The sequence below is a fragment of the Choloepus didactylus genome, chromosome 4 (genome assembly GCF_015220235.1).
Source record: "Choloepus didactylus isolate mChoDid1 chromosome 4, mChoDid1.pri, whole genome shotgun sequence".
Taxonomy (NCBI): domain Eukaryota; kingdom Metazoa; phylum Chordata; class Mammalia; order Pilosa; family Megalonychidae; genus Choloepus; species Choloepus didactylus.
Window position 1 is genome coordinate 126,163,808 of NC_051310.1, and position 24,149 is coordinate 126,187,956.

At 34.8% G+C, this 24,149-nt stretch overlaps 1 protein-coding gene and 1 pseudogene across 6 annotated transcripts in view; one reads left to right on the forward strand and one right to left on the reverse strand.

Annotated features, from left to right (window-relative positions):
• UNC13C (unc-13 homolog C) overlaps positions 1 to 24,149 on the reverse strand; it is a 740,073-nt gene that overhangs the window by 475,807 nt on the left and 240,117 nt on the right. For all 6 annotated transcript variants that reach the window (XM_037833921.1, XM_037833918.1, XM_037833916.1 and 3 more), the window contains one exon: positions 628 to 706. In XM_037833921.1, coding sequence (XP_037689849.1) covers positions 628 to 706 — 79 coding nt within the window. The remainder of the gene's footprint in view (positions 1 to 627; positions 707 to 24,149) is intronic.
• Positions 8,966 to 9,522, forward strand: LOC119531993 (annotated as a pseudogene).

A 24,149-nucleotide genomic window follows, 5' to 3' on the forward strand; every position in this document is an offset into this window, starting at 1 on the left:
TGGTGAGCTCTTTTCACAATCTAATACAGGCCATTATCAATCTTTTGCATTTCTGGATGGCACTCAACATCTTTTATTATATAAGAGAGTTTGAGTTATGTTATGTCTGGGTTAATAAAAGTTTTAATGACTTGGGAAACATGATTTTCTTTACGTAGTAAGGCCTTTTATTAATTTGTCCATACTGGATTTTAATAAAATTGAATAAAGAATTGATTAATAGTATCTGCTTGCATTATAAAGTATTAAAGTCTACTGGGTTAAGGTGAAGTTCAAATTTAGCCTTAATATTTGCAAATTAAACATGCTCATTCATAACACTGAACACATCAAATTCCTTGCAGCAGCTCACTTAACATGCTGTATGATATCTTTTTGCTCAATTATAGGGTCATTTTAACTCAATTTGTAATTTCAACTAATATCAAAAAACTGTCAAAAGGTTAGAGTTATTTCCTCCATCTGATAGATTTTAAGGTAATAAATCTCACACTGGGTAGAATGCAGCCTCTTATATATTTTATTCCATGAAACACTTTTATAGGCTGTTAATGAGAACAGTATTACATTATAATAGAGAAAAAGGCAACACAGGCAAGCAAAGAAAGTTAAACAGGAGTAACTTACCACATCTCGTACAATAGGCAAAGTTTTTTTCCTGCGGAGATCTGGCATACTGTCAATACCATAAAGTCCCCGCCCTGCCCTGAAATGGGGAAAAAGGAATGCTTTCAGTAAAATGACATCGTACAAGAAAAAAAAAATCCACTCTTCATAGTATATAAGCTGTTAAAAAATTAAATGGGTACAGTGGATTTCCACTAGTTCACAAAGGAGCAAAAATCCAAGACCCTGGGACATTGGCCAGTATAGGGAAGAAGGACTCTAGAAACTACATCTAGGACTCACTTGGCTTCCTGGATAATTTCAAACATTGAAACTTTAAAATAGAGATGGCACACTGCTTTTATGTCCATAGCACAGAAAGGAGAATCAAAATTGTTAGGCATGTGGAACATTGTACCTCCAAGAGGAAAAGGACAAAACCATTTTTGGTGCAAGTTTATCTGTCTGTATTGGTAAAGAAATTGCCTTTAATATAAAAATAACATTTTTTTATTTTGCATCTTCAAAGATTAAACTCCAAAATGGCATCTCAAGGATACATGAAATAATATAAAATATTGAAAATTGAAAATATTACTCTGGACAATAAATTCCACTTATCTGAGTATATCCCTGAGATAAATTCACAGGATGAAAATAAATTGTTGAGCAAGGATATTCACTGAAAGATTTTTTGTAATATCAACAAAAGCTATCTAACCTAAATATCCATTAACAGTATATTGATTAAATGAATTATAGTGTACTATACAATGGAAAAGTGTGAGAATTAAAGTGAAAGAGGTAAAACTGTAAGTATATATATGAAAGAATATCCATAAAATGTTAAGTGAAAAAAGCATATTTGCATATTAATAAGTTTAGTATGATCTCATATATGTTTGTGCACTCATATGCACAGAAAATTTCTGGAAGTATATTCATCAAATGGATAACCATAATTCCTTTGTGGAGTGAAATTGGGTGAGAGAAAAAAGACACTTTTCTAAACTTTATATACACTTCCATTTTATTTTATTAGAGAAGGTGTATGTATAAAGAAAAATCATACAGAAAATAGAGTTCCCATAGATCCTTCTCACAGTTTTCCTTATTATTAACAATTTCCATGAGTGTATTATCTTTGTTACAAACAATAAAACAATATTATTATAATTATATTATTAATTATAGCCCACAGTTTACATTAGACTTCACTGTGTTGTATGATTCTATGGTTTTTAAAAAGTTTTAATCTGATAACATATACAACCTAGAATTTCCCCTTTTAACAACATCCAAAAATATAATTCACTGTTGTCAATTACATTCACAAGGTTGTGCTACCATCACCACCATCCATTACCAAATATTTCCATCATTTCAACTAGAAACACTGTACCAATTAAGCATTAACTCTCCATTCCCTACCAGCACCCCGGCCCCTGATAACCTGTATTCTATTCGCCGACTCTATGAATTTGCTTATTCTAATTATTTCGTATCAGTGAGATCCTATAATATTTGTCCTTTTGGGTCCAACTTATTTCACTAAATATGGATGTCTTCAAGGTTCATCTATGTTGTCACATGTATCAGAACTTCATTCATTTATATGGCCAGATAATATTCTATTGTATGCATATACCACAATTATTTATCCATGCATCTGTTGATGGATAGTTGGGCTGCTTCCATCTTTTGGCAATTGTGAAGAATGCTGCTGTGAACATCAGTGTGCAAATATATGTTTGAGTCCCTGCTTTCAGTTCTTTGGAGTATATGCCTATACAAGCAGGATTGCCACGTAATATGGTAGCTCTATACTTAGCTTTCTGAGGAACTGCCAACGAATTTTCTGCAGCAGCTGCACCATGTTGCATTCCTACCAATAATGAATGGCTGTTCCTATTTACCCACATCGTCTCCGACACTTGTTATTTACCATGTTTTTTTTAATTAGTAGCCCTTCTAGTGGGTGTGAAATGGTATCTCATTGTGGTTTTTAATGGCATTACTTTAATGGCTAATTATGTTGAGTATCTTTTCATATGCTTATTGGCCATTTATATATCTTTTTTTTTTTGGTGAAATGTCTATTCAAGACTTTTTTCCGTTATCTAATTGGATTACATCTTTTGTTGTTCAGTTGTAGGATTTCTTTATATATTCTGAATATTAAGCCAATGTTCAGAGTGATTTCCACATATTTTCTCCCATTTTGAAGGTTGTCTTTTTGCTTACATGATATTTTGATGCACAAAAGTTTTTAATTTTGATGCAGTCCCATTTATCTATTTTTTCTTTAGTTGCTTGTGCTTTAGATTTAAGTTCTAAGAAACCATTGCATACCAAAAGGTCATGAAGATGCTTCCCTATGTTTTCTTCTAGGAGTTTTATAGTTCTTATATTTAGGTCTTTGATCCATTTTGAGTTGAATTTTCTATATGCTGTGAGGTAGGGGTCCACCTTCATTCTTTTCCATATGGATATAGTTTCCCAGCACCATTTATTCAAGAAACCATTTTTTTCCCATTGAGTGAACTTGGCACCCCTGTCAGAAACCACGGTCATGGACATGAGGATTTATTTCTCAACACTCAGTGTGAGTCTATGGGAATCAAGGATATGTCTGTCTTTGTGCCGGTAATGTTATTTTGATTACTGTAACTTTTTAATAAGTTTTAAGATTGGTAAGTGTGAGTCCTCCAACTTTGTTCCTGTTTTTCAAGATTTTGGCTATTAGGGACCCCTTACCTTTCCACATAAACATGAAGATATGCTTTTCCATTTCTGCAAAGAAAGCTGTTGGAATTTTGATTGGGGTTGCAATTAATCTATAAATTGGTTTTGGTAAAACTGACATTTAAACAATATTTTGTCTTCCAATACATAAACGTTGGAATGTCCTTCCATTTTTTAGGTCCTCTTTAATTTTTTTTAGCAGTGTCTTCTAGTTTTCTGTGTACAAGTCCTTTACATACTTGGTTAAATCTGTTCCTAGATATTGATTCCTTTAGTTGTCATTGTAAATGGATTTTTTTCTTGATTTCCTCTTCAGATTGTTAATTACTAGTATATAGAAACACTACTAAATTTTGATTGTTGATCTTGTACCCCTACTTTGGTGAATTATTTTAATAGCTCTAGGAGATTTGTTGTGAATTTTTCAGGAGTTTCTGTATATAGGATCATGTCATCCGCAAATAGGGGAAGTTTTGCTTTTCCTTTCCAATTTGGATGCCTTTTATTTCTTTCCTTTGCCTAATTTCTCTGCCTAGAATTTCCAGTAAAATGGTGAATAACAGTGGTGATGGTGGGCTTTCAGGCTTTCACCATTAAGAATGATATTGGCTGTGGGTTTTCACATATGCCCTTTATCATGTTGAGGAAGTTTCCTTCTATTCCTAGTTTTCCAAGTGTTTTTACTCAGTGCTGTATTTTGTTAAATGCCTTTTCTGCATCAATTGAGATTATAATGTGGTTTTTTTTCCTTCATTCTATTAACGTGGTGTATTACATTAATTGACTCTCTTACGTAGAACTACTCTTGCATATCTGGGATAAATCCCATTCGATCACGGCGTATAGTTCTTTTAATGTGTTGTTGGATTCAGTTTGCTTATATTTTGTTGAAAATTTCTGTGTCTATATTCATAAGATATTGGTCTGTGATTTTCTTTTCCTGTGTTACTTTTATTTGGCTTTAGTATTACGTTGTTGCTGGCCTCAGATTGATACACAGGATTAAAATAATTTGTTGTACAAGGATGTTCTTTGCAACATTTTTGCAATATCAAGAAAAGTACATAACCTAAATATCCATCAATAGTATATTGATTAAAGAATTATACTGCATTTTACTTTAGGAAAATGCAATAATTGATGTGAATGATGTAAACATACATGTCTGTATGTATATGAAAAAATACTTGTATGTCATGTGAAAAAAGCAAGTTTGCGATTAGTTTTGTATATTCCATGGATATACTACATTTATATGTGCTCAGAAAATATCTATAAGGATATTCACCAAATTGTTAATTATAGTTACCTCTCTGGGGTGAAACTGGTTAACATAAAATGACAAAAACCCTTACTATGTTTTAAAATTTGTACTTTTCAATTTTTTTATAATGAGCTTTGTCATTTTTGCTATTAGAAATAATTTTAAAAGGTATGAACCCTTATGTTTCCTAAAAAGGAGTTTAATACTTTGTATTTGATTCTTAATTACCTCACAACTAGTCATTTTATGCCACCAAGAAGGTCACTGTTGTGAACTTTTCTTTATGACCATTTGAACTATAAACCTTACGCCCATTTGAACTAGGCCTACCTCTCATTCACATTCAGTTTAATCACCATGAACAATACAGTTCTTACCTCTGCATTCTAGCTGGGCAGCTTTGCCAATGGAACCAGCTAAACCTGCCAATATGACTATCAGCTGTTTACAGTTCAATTTGCAACTTACTCACACAGAGATGACTTCTATATTCTTGCTGCTCAGCTTAATAAAGGGAAACTTTCTATTTGATTGGCTTTTTCTTAGTAGCCATGTTCATAATTCCAACATTTCTAGCTGTTATCAATTACTTGTTTGGTGATCTTGGACAACTCACTGAATCCATCATAAAACTCAGCAAAATAGTAACAAAAGCCAAATAGTAATAAGGTATAAAGTAACAAATAAATAAATAGAAATAATGACATACATCATGTGTTTGAAAATGAAGATCAAATTCAGTAAGAACTGTGAAAATATTAAAATCCTTACCTAGATGTAAGGAGAATGTCAGTGATGAAAAAAATTATATTTACAATTATGTACTTCAGTTAAAAGTTGCCATTAGTTTAATCTTAAAATACAAGAAAAGAGTAAACATGGGGCAGAGATCAAGAAAGAGGAAAAGAAGAAAAGGGAAGGAGATAAGTTAAGAGAGAAAAGAAAGGGGTGTGGGTTGTGCCAGTTTGAATGTATTATGTCCCCCAAAATGCCATTACCTTTGATGCAGTCTTGTGTGGGCAGACATATTAGTGTTGATTAGATTGTAATTCTTTGAGTGTTTCCATGGAGATGCGACCCACCCAACTGTAGGTGATAACTCTGAATAATTTCCATGGAGGCGTGGCCCTGCCTATTCAGTGTGGGCCTTGATTAGTTTACTAGAGCACTATATAAGCTCAGACAGAAGGAGTGAACTTGCTACAGCCAAGAGGGACCCTTTGAAGAATGCACAGGAGCTGAGAGAATACCTGCAGCTTATAGAGCAACATTTTGGAGACGGCCTTTGAAAGCAAACTTCTGCTCTGGAGAAGCTAAGAGAGGACAAATGCTCCAAGAGCAACTAAGAGTGACATTTTTGAAGAGCTGTAGCCTAGAGAGGAATGTCCTGGGAGAAAGCCATTTTGAAACCAGAACTCTGGAACAGTCTCCAGCCACGTGCCTTCCCAGCTAACAGGTTTTCTGGCTGCCATTAGCTATCCTCCAGTGAAGGTACCCGATTGTTGATGACTTACCTTGGACACTTTATGGTCTTAAGACTGTAACTCTGTAACCAAATAAACCCCCTTTATAAAAGCCGATCCATTTCTGGTGTTTTGTAAAAAGGCAGCATTAGCAAACCGGAACAGGGTGTAAGAGATGATTTTTAAGATTGTGTCCACCATTGATTCTGTGAAGAAGAGGTTAATCTGGTTTCCCTCATTGCCTAGAATAATGCCAATTGGCAGTCTAAGCCAAGAGCTGTGATAGTCACAAAGACAGTGGAAACTCAGGAATTAGAATTATGAAAAAGAATCAGTGGCAGCATGCACTTCTGAACTCCAAGGAGCTGCAGATTGATGAAAGGGAAAAAGGATGATGAACATTTTCTTTCTTCTGATCCCCATCTTAAGAAAGCCACCAACTACTCCATAATTGTAATTTCTTCTTTCCCTCTTCCTTCCATTCATTCTTATTCCTCCCCCCTCCAAAACATCAAATTATTGGGAAAAGAGTTGTATGTTTCTGGAAGATTTCCAGTTTCATTTGCTCCCAACTTAAGCAACAATTCTAAGGCACTTTTATTTTCTCCCCTCTGCAAATAGAATTATTAATGAAATAAAGCGACTGTTAATGAATGTCCTTTTACCACATTACATGGCAATCACACTAAGTAATGTTTTGAAATGTTTTGACTCATAAATAATGTGACTTTCATAGTTATGTGAAGAAACACTTTGGATTGAGATAATGTTTGAGAAAGTTATTTATAAACTGCAAAGTGTTATATAAATGAGCTCTGTATTTTCTTCCATCAATAATGACTTATTTCTTTTACATATTCCTTCTCATGAAATTTAATTCAAATTCCTAAAATACACCCAGATGAATTCACGAATAAGTTGCATAGGTGTGTTTTCTTTGGCCTCATACTTCATCCCTATGCTTGCCTCAGGAGAGCAGAGATATCCGAGGAGCCAGGCCAGATCTGAGCACTAAAGAATGATAAGCCCAAGTTAGAAAACATGGTTCCAAAATTCATCTCTGCCATTTTTGACTTTGTCAATCATTTAATTTCACTCAATCTACATTTTGTAATTTGGAAAATTATAATATAATATAATGCTTTTGTAGATGTCACAAATCACCTCAAAAATGTTCTTCATCAGGTTGTTTTCCCTGATAATTTACATTTTTATCATTACTATAAGAAGTTTATATAAGCATTTACTTCCATGAGTCTACCCATCAACTAATAACAAAGCTTTTAGTACAAATGTGAACCTTAAAACATCTGCTCAACTGGCCTCACCCCATGCATAGAGAAGCACTTGGTAAATACTGTGGAACTCTCAACAAATGCAAGATATTTTTGCAATATTTATTGAGAGGTTTCCTATCCAGGAGAGATCTGGGAGAGCCTGAATAACAAAAAATGGCAAAGAGTGGTATCACTTATTTACTAAATATCAGTAGATAAGTAAATTAGTCAAATAAGAGGACATTAGTTCAAAGACATTAAAACAGAAAAAGCAAGCTGGGCTTGATGTGAAGGAGATCAGAGGGAGTCATCAAAGTAGAGAAATTATTTTAGAGAAGTCCAGGTCTGATTCTAGGAAAGAAGCTGTTTGACTTCAGTCCTTTTTGGATAGCCAACTGGATTAAAATAGACCAAAGCCTACAGGTGCTGACCATGGCTAGCAAACTAGCTAGCAAAAGCTAACATTTATATGCTGCTCACCAGGTGCTAGATACTATGTTAACAATCATAGCTAAATTCACAAAATGCCTACTGTTCTAAGCATTTTAATATATTACCTCCTTGTGTTCTCAAAAAAATCCTATGAGGTATAGGTACAATCATTTCTTCATTTTATAAATAAGGAGATGGAGGCATACAACTGATTGGTTCTGATTGGTTCTGCATCATCCCCAAGGTCACTGTCTCAGTCAGGGATGGCAGAGCAGGTTCTGTGGCTTGCCGTGCTCCACTGTGAGATGACTGGATCATTTTATACTGCCACAATGTGAGCTGGGCCCTACAATTAATCCCATTTTACATTTAAGGGAACTGAAGTTGAACAACTGACCCAGGCCGAGGTCACATAGTCAGTATATGGCAGAGCTATAGATCAACTGCAGTAATATCTTACCTCAAACCTCATGTTCTTAATAAGCAACAGTTGTTTCATAAGAGAAATAAGAGGCCTCTCTCAGTTGATCCAGGGGTGCTGTCATCATTTGGAATTTCTTTCAAGATACTCCAAAACGGTATTATCTTCAGATCATAAACCCTGCACCACTGTATAAGAAAGCCCAAATCTCCCTAAATAGCTCCTCTCCAGCTTTATAGGATTCTCCCTAGGGAAAAATGTGCATTTTGATTTTTAATTGACTTTGCAGGTGAGATAAAGGATCAGGCAACCTTGGAATATCTGGAAAGTCAGATCACACAAAATTGACAAAATGGTTATAATTTTATAGCCTAAATTAAGTAAGATATGTACAAATTCAAGCTTTGTTCCCTTACATGGTTTTAATATTTTGTAGTAGTTTCTATTTGTTTCCATATTAATTTGTTTGTTCTTTCTATATATATTTGTTCTTTCTGTATATGTTTTTTTGTTCCATATGTATGTTCTTTCCATAATAATATTAAATAATATTAAAAAGGAGTTTACTGGGACCCAGAACAGAAAGCACCAAAAGGGGCTCCTAGCAATGGGCGTGGGCAGGAGTTCCTTGGTGACTGGGGAGCACGCCCTCCCTAGCATCCTGTCCTCCAACTGATCCTTCGCGTCCTCTGCCGCCACCCCCTCTTCCCACAGACATGATCTTCAAGGTGGGATGCTAAGTTTTTAGACTACCCCAATGAATGCAGACAGCGATTTTGCATTGAACATTCTGATTACAAACATAGTCCGTGTTTTTAGAACAAGAAGCCCTTTGAACTTAAGGAAGATTGCTTTGGAGGGAGCAAATGTAATTTATAAGTGTGATGTTGGAAAAGTATTAATGAAGCTTAGAAAACCTAGAATTACAGCTACAATTTAGTCCTCAGGAGAAATTATTTGCACTGGAGCAGCAAGTGAAGAAGAAGCTAAATTTGGTGCCAGACGTTTAGTGTGCAGTCTGCAGAAACTAAGTTTTCAGGTAATGTTTACAGATTTTAAAATTGTTAACGTTTTGGCAGTGTGTAACATGTCGTTTGAAATCCATTTGCCAAAATTCACAAACAGCAGACTTTCTGCCAGTTACGAACCTGAACTTCATCCTGCAGTGTGCTATAGAATGAAATCTCTAAGAGCTACAGTGCAGATTTTCTCAACAGGAAGTATCACAGTTACATGGCCCAACTTCAAGGCTGTGGCTACCTCTTGGAACAGATTTACCTGTTTGTGTTTGAAAGCAGGAAAGAAATTTTATGATTGATCACTTGCTTGGTTAGAGTCCCTGTATGAGCACCTTTTAAAACCTGCTGCACATTGGACTCAAAACAAAAGGAAACTGGAATAGCAGTGGCGGAAGTGGACTCTTCTATTCAGTCAAAGCTGCAGTTACGCTCCAGTCCCTTTTGGTTTTATTTCAAACCTTGCTGTAATATAAAAAGGAAGTTTACAAGACATGACATTGCTGCTTTTACAAAAGCATATTCTTTATTTCTGCAGTAATTCTCATGTCCTCTAAGTAGAGCTATCACAGTGTGCTCTACCTTAAATTGTGTTGATGTTTCATTGTTAATTTGTTTTCCAGTTTGAGCTAATGTGCTTTATTTGTGAATAGTCTTTTACATTTTTGTATGCTGAATATGGGAATCAAAGAACCTGTATAAGTTGTCTTTTTCAATTGAATGTGCATAAATAAAAGTTTGGAAAAGAAAAAAATACTTCAAATAAATATATTATATATAATATAGTATACATAAAATATAAATTATTATAGATACAACATATTATACAAAATATATTATATATAAATATGAATAATATTTTAAAACAAAATCTGAGCTCCAAAAGCATATTGATATATACTTTAACTCAGGTTAATCACCTTGCTTAAAAAAACAAAGACAATATAAATTATCTAAAGGACATACATTCTCTATTTTTTAAGGAATTTGATAATTCAGTAGAGGAATGAAAAAGCTGATTTCACTAAGTCCATGGAAATATTAAATATTTATTAATACTTTCATCCAAATTGATCTGATAACATATTGAACATTTACAGGTTGGAAAAGAACTCTGACAAGACACCAGGAGGATGTCACATGAAAAGCACTAAAAAGATTTTCCAATGATAGATCTTTCTGATGATGAGAAAGGTATGCTATTTCTAAAAGTGGGTGGGTGATAGTTTATTGGCTAATACCCTTATACTAGCTAATTTCCATTAAAAATCAGGAAGTGCTGGACTCCAATTATAGGGGAAGGAGTGGTTGAATTCCTTGAAGACTGTAGGCCCTAAAATGAAAACCAAAAACAAATAAAGAGTACCTATGATTATTTCTGTTTCCAAGGCAGTTATTGGGCAGGATTACATAATTAATCTTTTTCAACATTATGCAACATTAAAGCTATGCAAAAGATTAATGATGAATCACTCTAAATCCCTATTTTTTAATACGGCTGTATTCGCTTTTTGACTTTTTAAAACAACTCTATGTATTTACTTATTTACTTAATGGCAAACACAATAATCTATTTTACTTAACATTATTTATCGTACATACTTTTTTACACAGTTTTGCTGATGATCATTATATACTTCATTTAATTATTCACCTGCTGCGTATTACTCATTTAGGATGTTTTCTCTTTTCTTTTATCCCCTGCTTTATTTTTTCTGTTATTGCTAACACTAAATGAATATTTGTCTGTCTGTAATTAATGTTTATGTTCAGTGAGGTTGTTACTGTTAATACCTCTGATATATTTAGATGCCCAAACAGAACATTAGTCACAATAACAATCTGCATGATCTCAGTTGATTTCATCTGTTTTATGGCCCCCCCCAATCTGTCTCCCACTTCCTTAGTCCCATACAGAATTAAACACCAATTCCTAAAGATTCCTTGATTCCAGATTTCATTGAAGCTAAGACATCATCTGTCGCAATATGTGTCATTTCATGTGTCATTATGAAAAATACCAAAATAAACTGACAGCATGTTTTCCTAGTGAATAGAATTTAAATTTGATACTTCTTGAAATGGCCCTCAAACTGATTTACTCTATTCCATATTATTTTGCCATGTATCAATTACTTCTGTTCATACATGAAAAGGAAAATATTAACAAAATAAACTTATCATTCAGATCCAACTTTTCAGGATTATTCTTCAACCCAGTATTGTCAATATCTGGGAATTTTCTCAAATTATTGCCCTCTAAGCCATCACGAGCTTTGGTGATTTAGCTTATATAAAATAGAGCTTCATTACTGACTCTGAGATGATATTCCAAGGAGCAATCAGGCTGCAGGTTTATGCCGGTGTGCTCTCAATCTTACCAAAGAAAAGAGACAAACAGGACTCCTATCCTTCCTCAAATTATCCTTATGTTTTGAAAACTGAAACATTAAGGGGTTCCAGTTATCAGAACATGCCACCAGCAATAACAATCAAGTTATGACATTTTCCCAGGATCCTTTTAACTAAGTTGACACGTGTGCAGGCAATGAAAATGCTTACAACTACCACCTAGCTACCAATGATTTTAAGACTCCAACTATTAAGATGTATTCTCAGATAGTGCCCCATGTCAGGTCTTACCATTGTACCTGTTCACTCAGATTCACTGCCAATTTTCTACGTTGCCAACAGAGTGATTTTTCCAGAACACCAATCTAAACATGGTAATTTCATACTCAGTATCCCCCATTGCATATAGGATATAGAAGAAACACTTTTGCATCCCCATAAGGTAAAATTACCCCTCCAGTCTCATCTCTTTCAACTTTTCCTTTCTAAAAGGGGCAGAAAAAATGTTTGAGAACAATTGCTTGAAACATTTTTCTTAGCTACTGTAAAACTGCATTCATTTTAATTGTTTACATGCAACATTCCCACTAGATTACATGCTTCAAAATAATGAGGCTAAGTCTTATTCATCTCTACTTGCCCAGAACCAACTCTGGCATGTAGCAGGCACAAAATAAGTGTTTACGGAATGAATAAAAAGTGGAGGTTCAAATAAATAGGACTTGATACCAGAGAGATTTGATGTCAGGTAACAGGAATCTGTCTCCACAGGCTTGATTTTAAAAGATTCTTACCTTTGAAATACCTGGACAAAACAAGACAGGGGCCTGAGGATCAGGGAAAAAGTCAAGGGACCCACCCTTAAGTAGGTTATTAGGCAATGACTTAGTCACAGGAAGAAGATAAGAGTCTAGTTATTAGTCTGGCAAGTATTATTTAACTTCTATAAACATCATTTTTATCATACGGAAAGTATAAAAATTAACTTCCTTGCAGGATTGCTGGGAGCACTGACTGACATAACAGGTATAAATAGATTATGTCTTGTTGATAACAATTATTTTATTATAACTTGAATTCACAGGAACGGTATTGAAGCTTCCGTCATGTAAATTGGTGTACTATTGCCCTAGGATTAATTATATCCCTCCAAACTAAGAACTGATTAGTAACAGAATCTGGCAGACATGAACCTGTAGGTAGCTATCTGCTTAGAGTATTAAAGGAAGAGAAGGAAGGAAAGCCAAAGTTGTGATTGGACTCTGTGTTGTATTCTGAACTCAATTAACTTTCTCTTCTCATTTTGCTTTGGTCCAAACTTTTTTCCTCTGCTGGTCCAATTTGGTTGGCACCTCACTTCCTGATGAGGATTCATGATGCAACGTGGTTGACCTTTTCCTCACTTTACATTTACCTACTACCTCATTCCAGTTACTTACCTTTATATCAGACAAGAGTTTCACAGATGTTCTGACCAAGTTCATTTTTTCAATTAATTCTAATCCCTGAAAAAAACTGCTTTGATTCTTTCAAATAACTATTTCCTGTCTCAAAACAGAAAAAAAATCAAAGAATAAAGCTCTTCCTAATATTAATAATTCCAGACTCTCCCATCTTCTCTCCATTAACTCCTGGATTCTCTTAACTGTGTCCATAAAGTAGAATGTTTTCCTTTATTGGAAATTGTATACAGTCCTCTAAACTACCCTTTATGATCTCTTTGGAAAGAAACCATTAGAGACCAACATGCCATCTCTCAATAAGATCAGCATGGCCATATTTCCTCTTGTCTTGGAGTGATTATTAGTTCTTTGGTTGAGCATAAGGTGAAGTAATTGGCTTGAGTTTAGGGGCCATAGTTGTAAGAAAAATCATTATGTTTCATGCTGAAATTATGCTCAGTGGGACAAAAATATTCACACCTGAAAGGCAAGAGGAAAAATAAACATAAATAGGGTATAGCATATTCATATCTTCCATTTCTTTTTCTTTCTCAGAATATATTAATGAAATAGTGAACTGGCATGTTGAATTGCCTATCATTTTTAATAGCTTACTTTCTCTTTTTTTCTCCTTCTCTAGTTCATGCAGTAAATTTATATATGAAATAACTCCACTGAAGTAGGCAAGAACATGGCCATTCTGCTAAGTGCCTGGAAAAAAATGGGTATCAAAATATAGTTTTTAAATGTTATTCAGTAGTTTCACAAACCTGCCAGCACTTCTAAGCCAATACATCCATTTTAGAGCCAATTATTTTCCCTGCAAATTTTTTTTGGATGAGGCTTTGAATTTTCTGCTTTGGAAACTACTATCATTTACCCTGTCTCACAGGTTTAAAATCCTAAATAACTACTAATCTGAAGTGTAAAACTGACGCAACCTAAGAAACAATATATTCCAACATTCTTGTGTTTTAGAGATTTGTAAACTGATGTGCAAAGGATTTTAATGGCCTGCTGAAGATACCCAGATAATGGGCAAAAGTCTTGTTCACTTTCCATCAGTTTCTCTCCCTTGTTCCTTCTCATTAGCATCTTCCTTTATATTCATATTACCATAATTTTATTGTGAAGTTTATTGTCATGCCTGACATTTTTTCCCCATTGGCTCTCTAATTACCCATCCCCAGTTTATCCCATCTTCAATTCATCTTGAGCAAAACTGCCCCATCCATCTTTCAGTAGGTTCTTAACCATGAGAAAAATGTGATAAGAGTGATGTTTTAAGAAGACCGGTTTGGCAGGGCTGTTCCTGATGGAGTGGAGGGTGGATAAAGGAGACAAAGAGATGGTATAAAAGTTTGTTGAAGTAATTCTTAATGGATTCCTCAATAAGGGTTTTACCTGAGGTGCTTCCACAAATTTCGTTTTCAAACCCTTCATTTCACTTTGTGCACTCTGGTAAATTTCCCAACTCAAAGGGTTATAATATTTAAAGAGTACACAGTTCCTTTGTTAAGGAGAGGCTTTGCAGTCTACTAAATTACTTTCTCCAGACTTAGGCATTTGACCTCTTAATGCTCCATAATACTTCTTACCACTTTAAGCAGGCTCTTTCTTTCAAGCTATTGTTTCTTTGAAACAGGGTTTCAGAAGTGCTGACTACCTCATTATTCATCTTTACATTATTTTTAAAAAGCTAATGCTGCTTTTAAGATTTAAAAAGATAAGAGAGACATGAAAGATTTACCAATCTGGTGGGAGAGGGACTGCAGTGATCAAATTCTTTTTCATTGCAAAACAAATAACCAAATGGTTCTAGATTTTATGACAATGAGTTGAGGAAGTAAAAACTTACAGACAGCTTTCAAACACTCTCCTGAGGAGTTTCTCAATGTTAGGTTTGAGGGGACAATGTCAGGTGTCGGATTAATTTATTAAATCAATTACAATACGTAACTTCTTTAACAGATTGTTTCTTTCTTTAACAGATTGTTTACCAAGTAGACAATACAGCCTTTTTGAGGACTTGCTATTCCCTATACCAAAAACCTTTCCTTGCCTTCCCATAACATCATCCATACCTAAATTAACCTGCTTAAAGTGGTAAGAAACATTATAGAGCATTATCACATTATCACACATGCTACGGAACACAGAACAAATAAAAAACAGCTCCCATAGTATCTCATAATTAAGCACCCGTTTTTGTTCAAAAAAAAACAAAGTTCTCTTTAATTGAAATTCATTATATAAGGTTTCAATTTAGGGTATTAGTTTTCGAACTCTTAAAACCTGCTTCTATGGCTCAAAGCTGTAGTAGTTACGAAATTGTGTTTATTAGTGTTCCTTGGTTCGAAGCTAATTTTCTTAGTAATCTCTCTGTGGAAAATCTCAGCATCCATTTATACACAGTTTACAAAGTGCAATCACTCATAAATATGCCTTACTTAAATGCCATTAAATGGAATAAAATATCTAATAGCAAAGAAACGGCATTTCTAAAAACTGAAACCTTGGATCCTTTTAATTCTACCCCGTTTTAGAAGTATGCTGCATATTTCATACACTGAAATATTTAACAATCCCTCCCTTATCACTAATGAAAATTAGCAGTACTCAACTAAAGCTATTAGGCGGATGTCAGTCTTTCATGGTCGAAGTCCCTCTTAGTAGTAGACATATTTCTTGCATCCTTTTTCACAGTTTTCCTATGTTGTGCTCACAAAAACACAAAACATTATCCGCCAGCTCAGACTAAAGATACATTCAACCCAGTGGTCTAGTTTTTCTGGTAGTCTCAGAAAAGTCTTGCTTACCTTTTAGGCCCTCCCTTACCTTAAAAGACTAAGAATAAAGATAAGTGAAGAAAAGTCAGGCTTATGTGCCAAGCACTAGTCTGTGTACCTTTGCATGTGTTTCCTGAAAATCCCATCAAGTACCCCACTTAACATAGAAGACGTTGAGTCAAGCCCTGCTTGTGAGTCATCCTATGATGGTCTAATTGTTTAAAGGGAAATTTCAGAATTCTCAGAATAGAATTAAAATCTCATTTGGAAAAACAATAAATGTACATCAAATACTGTTTTAATAAATTGCCAACTAGGAAGTGAGTATTGGAGGAGTGTCTTTGTTGGGGAGAATTTAACTGAACATGTAAGGATGGCATATACTAATATGGTAGTAACAATTACGTTAAAAACTTTTTCATTGCTCTTACCACTGATTCTGAGTCTGTTATTTCTCTCTCTCCATAGCTCAGTGTGTGCCTTGGACTTCCTCGATCTTTTACCTAAAATCCTATGTTTGACGGACTTCTGGCTCACTGGACTAAAGAAAATCTCTCAGTTCTGAAAGTTTTAAGCATAACTATCCTTCATTCTTGGCAGGTCGTGAAGTGGCTTCTGCAACCTAATCATTTGCTGCAAAAGCATCCTTCTGCAACCTGTGAAGCTGCTCAGAGGAGTGACTGTCCAAGGTTCTGCAAGTGATCTGATGCTTATGAAGTTAGCAAGACCCAACTACATGCTCCTGAATAACTTTAATGCCAAGGACCAATTTGGACCATACATGCTACCATTGAACTCAATGTATTTCTTTTATTACACAACATCAAGCATTGTATTAAAATTATTTGCTCACATCTGATTTCCTCCTACATTATGCGTTCCTCAAAAATAGTAACTATAAACAATTTACTTTTCATCTCCAGCATTTATTATAGGACTTAACCATACTATGTACTTAGTAAATGAATAATGGTAAAAGTAACGAATAGAAAGAATTCCTTTCAGTTTTTAAAAAACAGTCTTTTCTAGAGCAAAAATATATACATAGTTTGGAAGTCTTCAATGATTAGAAATTAAAAGACTCTCCCAGTTTTCTGCTTCAGGGTTTAGAGCAAAGATTACTATTCTAACAGTTATGATTTCCTGAAAATTGAAAAAAAATATTTCTCTAACCCCAAATTTTGCTCTTACTGTTCTTAGCATGAAAGCATTTTACATATTCAGTGCAATGAAGAATTAAATAGAGACAAGTGCTGGTCATTCCTAATGGATATGCCTTGCATGTTCAGGTACAATTGCTAGACCTGAAATGGAGCTTTTAAACACACACACCCAAACAAAAAGTAATTAAAGCTATTTAAATAAAGACAAATCCAGTTTTTGCTTAATGTGTAATGAATTCGGCTAAAAGACTGCCAAGCTAGTTTTATAGAAACACATTTTAAACCCAGTGTTTAAAAACACAAATAAACAGACATAGATCTAATTAGGGTGGAGGGGAGAAGGAGTGAACCAAACTATTTAGATTTGGGGGACTTTTCTGTGCTTGCTGGAGAAGCAGAAAGAGGGATGTTTATTCTGCTCAGCTTCTTTAAGAAGCACGTCACCGTGTACAGGATTATCAGACTTCTTTCAATGTATGCTGATGTTGGAGCTGGTTTTCAATGATACCATCTCATTCTCTGGACTTAGGTAAGAATCACCAGACACCCATGTGTAAGTTTAGCTACTTGAATGTGTATGCCTCTGAATATGGGCAATAGCACAAAAACAATACAAAGATCTAATATCTATTTGAATTTTTCCTCTGGGTGTGTGCCTCCCTGGTATTGCCCATAAAGCCTTTTGCCTGGATTTCTCCTCAGTAGTTTGGCATGGTGAGAGCTTAGCTACTCACCTTTTTGTGATTATTTCACCTTGGGAGATGAGGTAAACAGAACAGATGTCAAGTGTGTTTATAAACTGTAAATGCAATGATAATGGAAAAAAAGTAGCAAATTTGTACCTGTCAGCAAGTGTTGGTCACAGAGTATATTAGTTCCTGGAGCCATACCTTGGTCATTTTGCTTCCCTCTGCAAGCTAAAGTACTTGAGCCACTGACAACTAGAACCCCATAAAAAAATAAGTGGATGTTAGGAGCGAATAAGGCAACGTGAAGTACTCTTTTGGCTCTGACCTTAGAAGTTGGGAGGTTGTTTCAGGAAGAGCAGACTTTTGCCTCTGATCACAATATTGCAGGGGCTGGGAGCTAATCAGCTGTATGCACAGCTTAATGTTTAGATAATGAGATCAAATTCTTTCTCTTTTGTTTTCCCCAGAAAAAGCAATTAAGACTAGACCTGTTGAGTATGGTACATCCCAAGAAGTTCACAAGCATTGTATCCATCACCCTGTTCAAATTGAGGAAGAACATTGGGTTAAGGGGTAGGAGTTTTGGGAGATGGACATTTGGTACCATAACTTCCATTTTGTCCAATGCAACGAGTGGTGCACTGGAGCTGGACCCATTGCTCTGGGGAGCAGGTTGTGCATGTCTCTCCCCAACACCACATTCAGAGATGTCACACTTGTAGCTTGAAATCAGCTACAATGGCAGAATTTAGACCAAGAAAACAGGCAGACACTCCAAATTAGTGCCCTTTTTGCTGGAGAGCTAACTGTGAAACATTTGCCAGCACACCACTAACCACAATTCTTGCTTGTATCTCCCATAAGGAATTCCTGTAATTTGTAATTTCATTAGCCGAGCTAATCCTTTCATTCACTTTCATGTATAACTTTGATTGATGTGGGCCCTTAGCATCTTTCTCTGTCATGCTTCTGTAAGTATTTGAGTCTCTACACATCAGTACCTTCCTCAGGAACTCAACTGAAAGGGAATTCAGCACTGAGGTACACATAGTCATGTAATTTATATTAATGACTTCATTTAAGTATTCTTTTGAGATGACTCTCTGGTCAAATTAATTCATTTCAACATGTACCGAGTTCCTACTATGTGCCTAAACTAATAAGTACTGTGGAGAGTTGGGAGACAATTCCTCGTAGGTCTCTTGTGTTCCCGTGCACTGTATGTACAGAGAAACTACTGCCTTTTGTTCCAGACTCAGTTTTCACAGATGTTTGTAGAGTGGACATAGAGATAGTGCCTACTCTGAAAAATACATTTGTTTACCAGTAAAATAAATATAATGTCTTCCTTTGAAGCAAAGGTTGGCTTGTTTTGTTTGTAGCCTCTTTAAAAGATTTGGGTTTCCCAAACTTAGAAACTAAAGCAAGTCTACTGTGTGTGCCACCAAGGTCTACCTCCACGCGGGCCCTGTGGGACACGGGGGCAAGGGGAACCGACACAAACATGATGCTTATAATTCATGCAGTGCCATGAGAAATAAAGTATTTTGTCTCTGATTCAGGAGTGTTGTGTCTTCTGCCAGAATCTATGAAATGGTGACAGGCTAACTGGTTACCTTGCAAGTAGAGTAAAATATCAAGATTCTTGCCATGGAGGATATAAAATAAGTTTACTCTTGACCTTAAAAATACTTTTTGGGGAGACGTGATGATGTATGAATGCATGTAGTAATAAAGTATTGAACTGCCTATAATCAAAATATATAAATTGTATTAGGCATATGAAAAGGGGCAAAATTTGTGTCATAAATGCTTGGATTTCTCATCATGAAATGATTTATCATGCAGCATTGCATTTCATTACAAAAGTAAATATTTTATGTTAACACAACTCTCAATCATTATCATGCCTATTTGACAGGAACAGTAATTATCTAATTAGTGACAAAGAAACTAATTTAAGGAACCAAAAACCAAGACAGAAATGACTCTCAAACAAAATCACTGATTAAAAAATTAACACTAGTTTTGCTAGACATTTAAAAAAAAAAGTTTAGAAAGTTGTCCTTATTTAATATAATAAATGTTGTTAAATATTTCTTTCATTTGTTGAATACCAATTATATGCCAGATACTGTATTATGCTCTTTATAAGAATTCTTTCTGATACTCACAATAATGCATCAAGTAGGAATTAGAAGAAATTGTGATCCAGATAGGTTAAATAATTTCTCCAAACTTAATACAACTATTAAATAGCAAGAAATTGATTAAAATACATAAACATAGTATTTATAAAAGTGTTGCATGTTTTAATAATATAAACATACATTGATTAACACATGCCAGTAATTTTTGCCTGTATTATCTTATTTCATCATTCAACCTAATGTATAAATTGTATATCCCAGTTCTAAAGCATTTGCACTGATTTGTCTTATACTGACAGCAAATTGCCAAATATACAACCCTGTTTAGTCAATAATAGTCAATGATAGGAACTCAGTTATTTGTACACATAAAATTAAAAGGTTAATTGAGGACATCCCTAACTTCTACCTCTGGACCGTTTAGGGTAGTTTATAGTTGGAGCAGAGAATTGTGCTCCAGGTTGCTTAAACTCTCCTCTCAAATACTGAGTAGTGTTAAGAAGGAGCTTCAAATGTAAGTGCTAGCTGTTTTTGGTTTTGTTGTTGTTACTGTTGTTTGCCTTATGGGTTCCTAAGACATTTACCCCACCATAACCTCCAGTCCTATTCTGAAACCATTCCTATCTCAGATTCTGACATCTCCAGAGAAGGAGACATTCACAATGGAGTTATGAAGTTGTCCAGAGCTGGGGCTGAGGACAGGGGTTTAAGACAAGGCTTGCAGTACCCCAAGGACTCTTGCTTTCAGTAAGGGAGCCCTGGGACATGACCAAGCTAAGGTCAAGGTGCCCGAAGTCCAGGAGAATTGCCTTGTTAATCATGGATTCACTTTGGCATAAATTAGCTGCTTCTCTCTTGGAGACCCTGAGTCACACAGGGCCCTTAGTTCATTTTGGTTTGACCTATAGACAAACACTGATAAGCACAAATGTGTTTGGAGCAAAAGAGTACACAAATGAAAGAACCAAGAAGTGATTTTACTTTTTCTTGAAAAGAAAGTATGAGGACTCAAAAGTATTATAATTAAGGGCTATTTATTGTATATGATGTATAACTTTTTGTTTGTCTCGTCTTTTCAATGAGCCTTACTTAAATTTACCATCCTATTTCATTCTGCATCCTGAATACTACCCGCCCCTGGCCAAAACCCACTCCCACCTCAGCAATTCCAGTCCCCTTTATCTTGCTTTACTTTTTCTATTTTCCATAACTCTTATTTGACCATCTTACATATCAAAGAATTCAGTATGTTTTTGTGTTTTTTTTTTTAATTTTCTATCACTCCCACTAGAATTCAAGCTTCACAAAGGTAGGGATCTTTGTTTTTGTTCTCAAGTGCCCAGAACAATGCCTAGCACACAGTAGTTTTCTCAGTGAATATTATTAGGATGAATGAATGAGCAAAAAAACTTTAACTGTTCAAGAATAATTATCATTTATTGAGTTCTTACTATATGCCAGGTTCTGTTATAGCTGTGTTACATAATCATCTCATTTAACCTATGTAATAAATCTGTGAGCTAGAACTACTGTTATCCTTATTTTAAACCTGAGCACACTGAAGTAGAGAGGTATTAAGTACCTTACTCCAAAATCACACAACTAGCAAACACAGAGCTGAGATTTGAACCCAGGCAGTCTGGTTTCAGAATCCATTCTTTACCCATTGCAGTGGTAACTGATATTCATAATGGTGACCCAAGTCATTTTAAGAAAAGATAAGCATTATGTTTTGAATATTTTGTGTAAGAAGGCAAAGATGTATGCATCGCTTTTCAGGAAGATATTTAATCAAATTTGTTTCAAAACAATATTTTAATTTTTTAGGTACATTTAAAAGGTGCTTCAATTATCTAGATAATTAACTTGATGGATTATCCCATTTCCTCAAGCTTGTAGAATTCCTGTGGGCATATTTCTGATTCTATAATTTTTTCTCCTTCTCTCCCTCCCTAATCCTTCTCCCTTTTCTAATCTACTCATGTGTTCCCTCCTCTCTAATTCTTCATCATCACCATCATCATCAATGCCACCTATTAACAAGGTGTCACTACTACCTTATATTGGTGCATTGCATTGTGTGGGAACGCTTCCTTTCAGAAACTATGAGATCCAGACTTTTATCTAGAACTTTTACCTAAGATCAAACTTACTCTTGCTATTTCAGACACTCTGGGTTTTATTTTCCATTAGGAGTGGATTATATTTTAACAACATCAGCAAAATGTTTTAGTACTGAGAGTTATAAACATAATCAGAGGCCACCAATTATAGACCTCTAACAATCATGACTTGTGGTTTTGCAAGAGCAATTACATAAGCCAAGAGCTCTTGCCTTGCAGTTTCACTTTGCTATAATTTTTCAGCTTGTGATTGTTCAATTACAGTAAGAGTTGACTCTTTATATTCACTATATGTGTATCTATTAGAAGCACCATGAAGCTCCCATTCTTATATTACACTTGGCTGACAAGTGCCACAAATACCACTAACACAATTTGCTCTCTGGTATGGGCAGAATCATATCCTATTAGCATTTCCTTCACCTGAGCCTGGTATACTGCCTAGCTGTGAGGGTGATCTGTGTTGTCTTAGGAAATGGAAGCAAAGTGATAGATAGGGTCCTTAAATACTGTGAATATTGATTCAAAGTCCATGCTTTAATAACCATCAGCTATTTAACTGTCAAAACAGATATTTAATATGCTAATTGTTAAGCATTTTCTTTTAGGGATGCTAGGCAACATTGAACTGCTTCAATAGGGTAGAGTTCAGTTCAAAATAATTCCAATGGAAAAAAATCCAAAACTTTGCTTATGGAAAATAACATCTATTCATATAAACGAGCACTGATGTTAATTGGAAAGAATGAGAGGTAGGAGATTTATGAAGATTAATTTAGGCAGCGGCAAATGAGTGGGTAAGTCAATAGCGCAAAAATAAGGGAGAGACTATTACAGGCCTAAAATTTTTAAGCAATTATTTTTTGGATTTTTGTGAAGTGCATAACATCAGGACTAATGGTGCTCCTTATAACTGAATGTTTACTATAAAGCCACAATCTGCTATTCATTAATATAATAATGTAAAAATCACTGATTTCAATATATTCAATTCTTTTTAAAGATAGTGAATACTTGAGCCTAAATTAAATTATACCCTGACCCCTTAATAGTTCAGTTGGAGAAGTCTGTCCTTAAATACACCTAGTTTAATCTTATGGCAGACATAAATTCTCAGAAGCACAGCTACAATTTCAACTGACTGACTTATTTCCTTGTCATCTCTCTGGTGAACCCAGTTTTGGAAGGATATGCATTGCAATACACTTTGAGACGAGTGCTCAGAAAGGTGAGAGGTTTGCATGTCAAATCATACTCTAAGTACTGTAAGAACTACAGATCTTTTTCAAAAAAGCAAAGAAAATTCAAAGGTGACACGATAAGTCTCTTTGAATACTTACGGAACAAGTTCCATAGCTGAAAAAAGGAACCTGTTCTCTTTTGCTCCAGAAAGAGCTAGGACCACCTAAGTGGAAATGATAGTTAGAAAACATCACATCCTCAATCACTATAATTATTATAAAGATGATAATAGCCAACATTTTTAGAAGTTTACCTGTGTGCCAGGCACGATGCTAAGAGCTATATAAAAAGTATCTCATTTTTTCCTAATGGTTAAACACTTTTGACAGGTAAAACCTAATAAGATGATCTCCTCCCCTGGAGAAATATATAAGCAGAGACAGATTGTCTATTAGGGCAGTGCAGGGTAAAAATCTATATGGGTGAGAAGTTGAACTAAAAAAACAGTGGAATCACCTGAAGAATTTTTTTTACAAAGTAGGAAAGTGGGTGTTTGGATTTTAAAACAGAGTATTGCATGATCAGTCATCACTTCCTTCACTATATTCTCATGACCCAAGATTCTGATTTATGAGATTTAGAGAAAGCCATGAAACCTATATTTTTATAACTGCTTCAGTACTCTGATTATCAGTCAAGATGAGGAACCATTACTTCTAATATTTCCCAATCGTCAGATTCAAAAAGGCTGAAAGCAAATATTAAAAGAATAAAACATATTTTAGGATTAAAATTATTTCAACATGTTATTTAAACTGTTTGTTTTGAAATAAATTATACATAATGATATGTTAACATATATATGGTATAAATAAACTAAACACTCACATATTTACTACCAAGTTAAAAATCTCCAGTATCTTTGACTCTCCTCAATCTTCTTGCTCCCTCTCCTTCAGATGTAACCACTATCCTGAGTTCTGTGATAATAATTCCCTTGTCTTCCTCAACACTACTCTGTTTTAAAATTCTTAT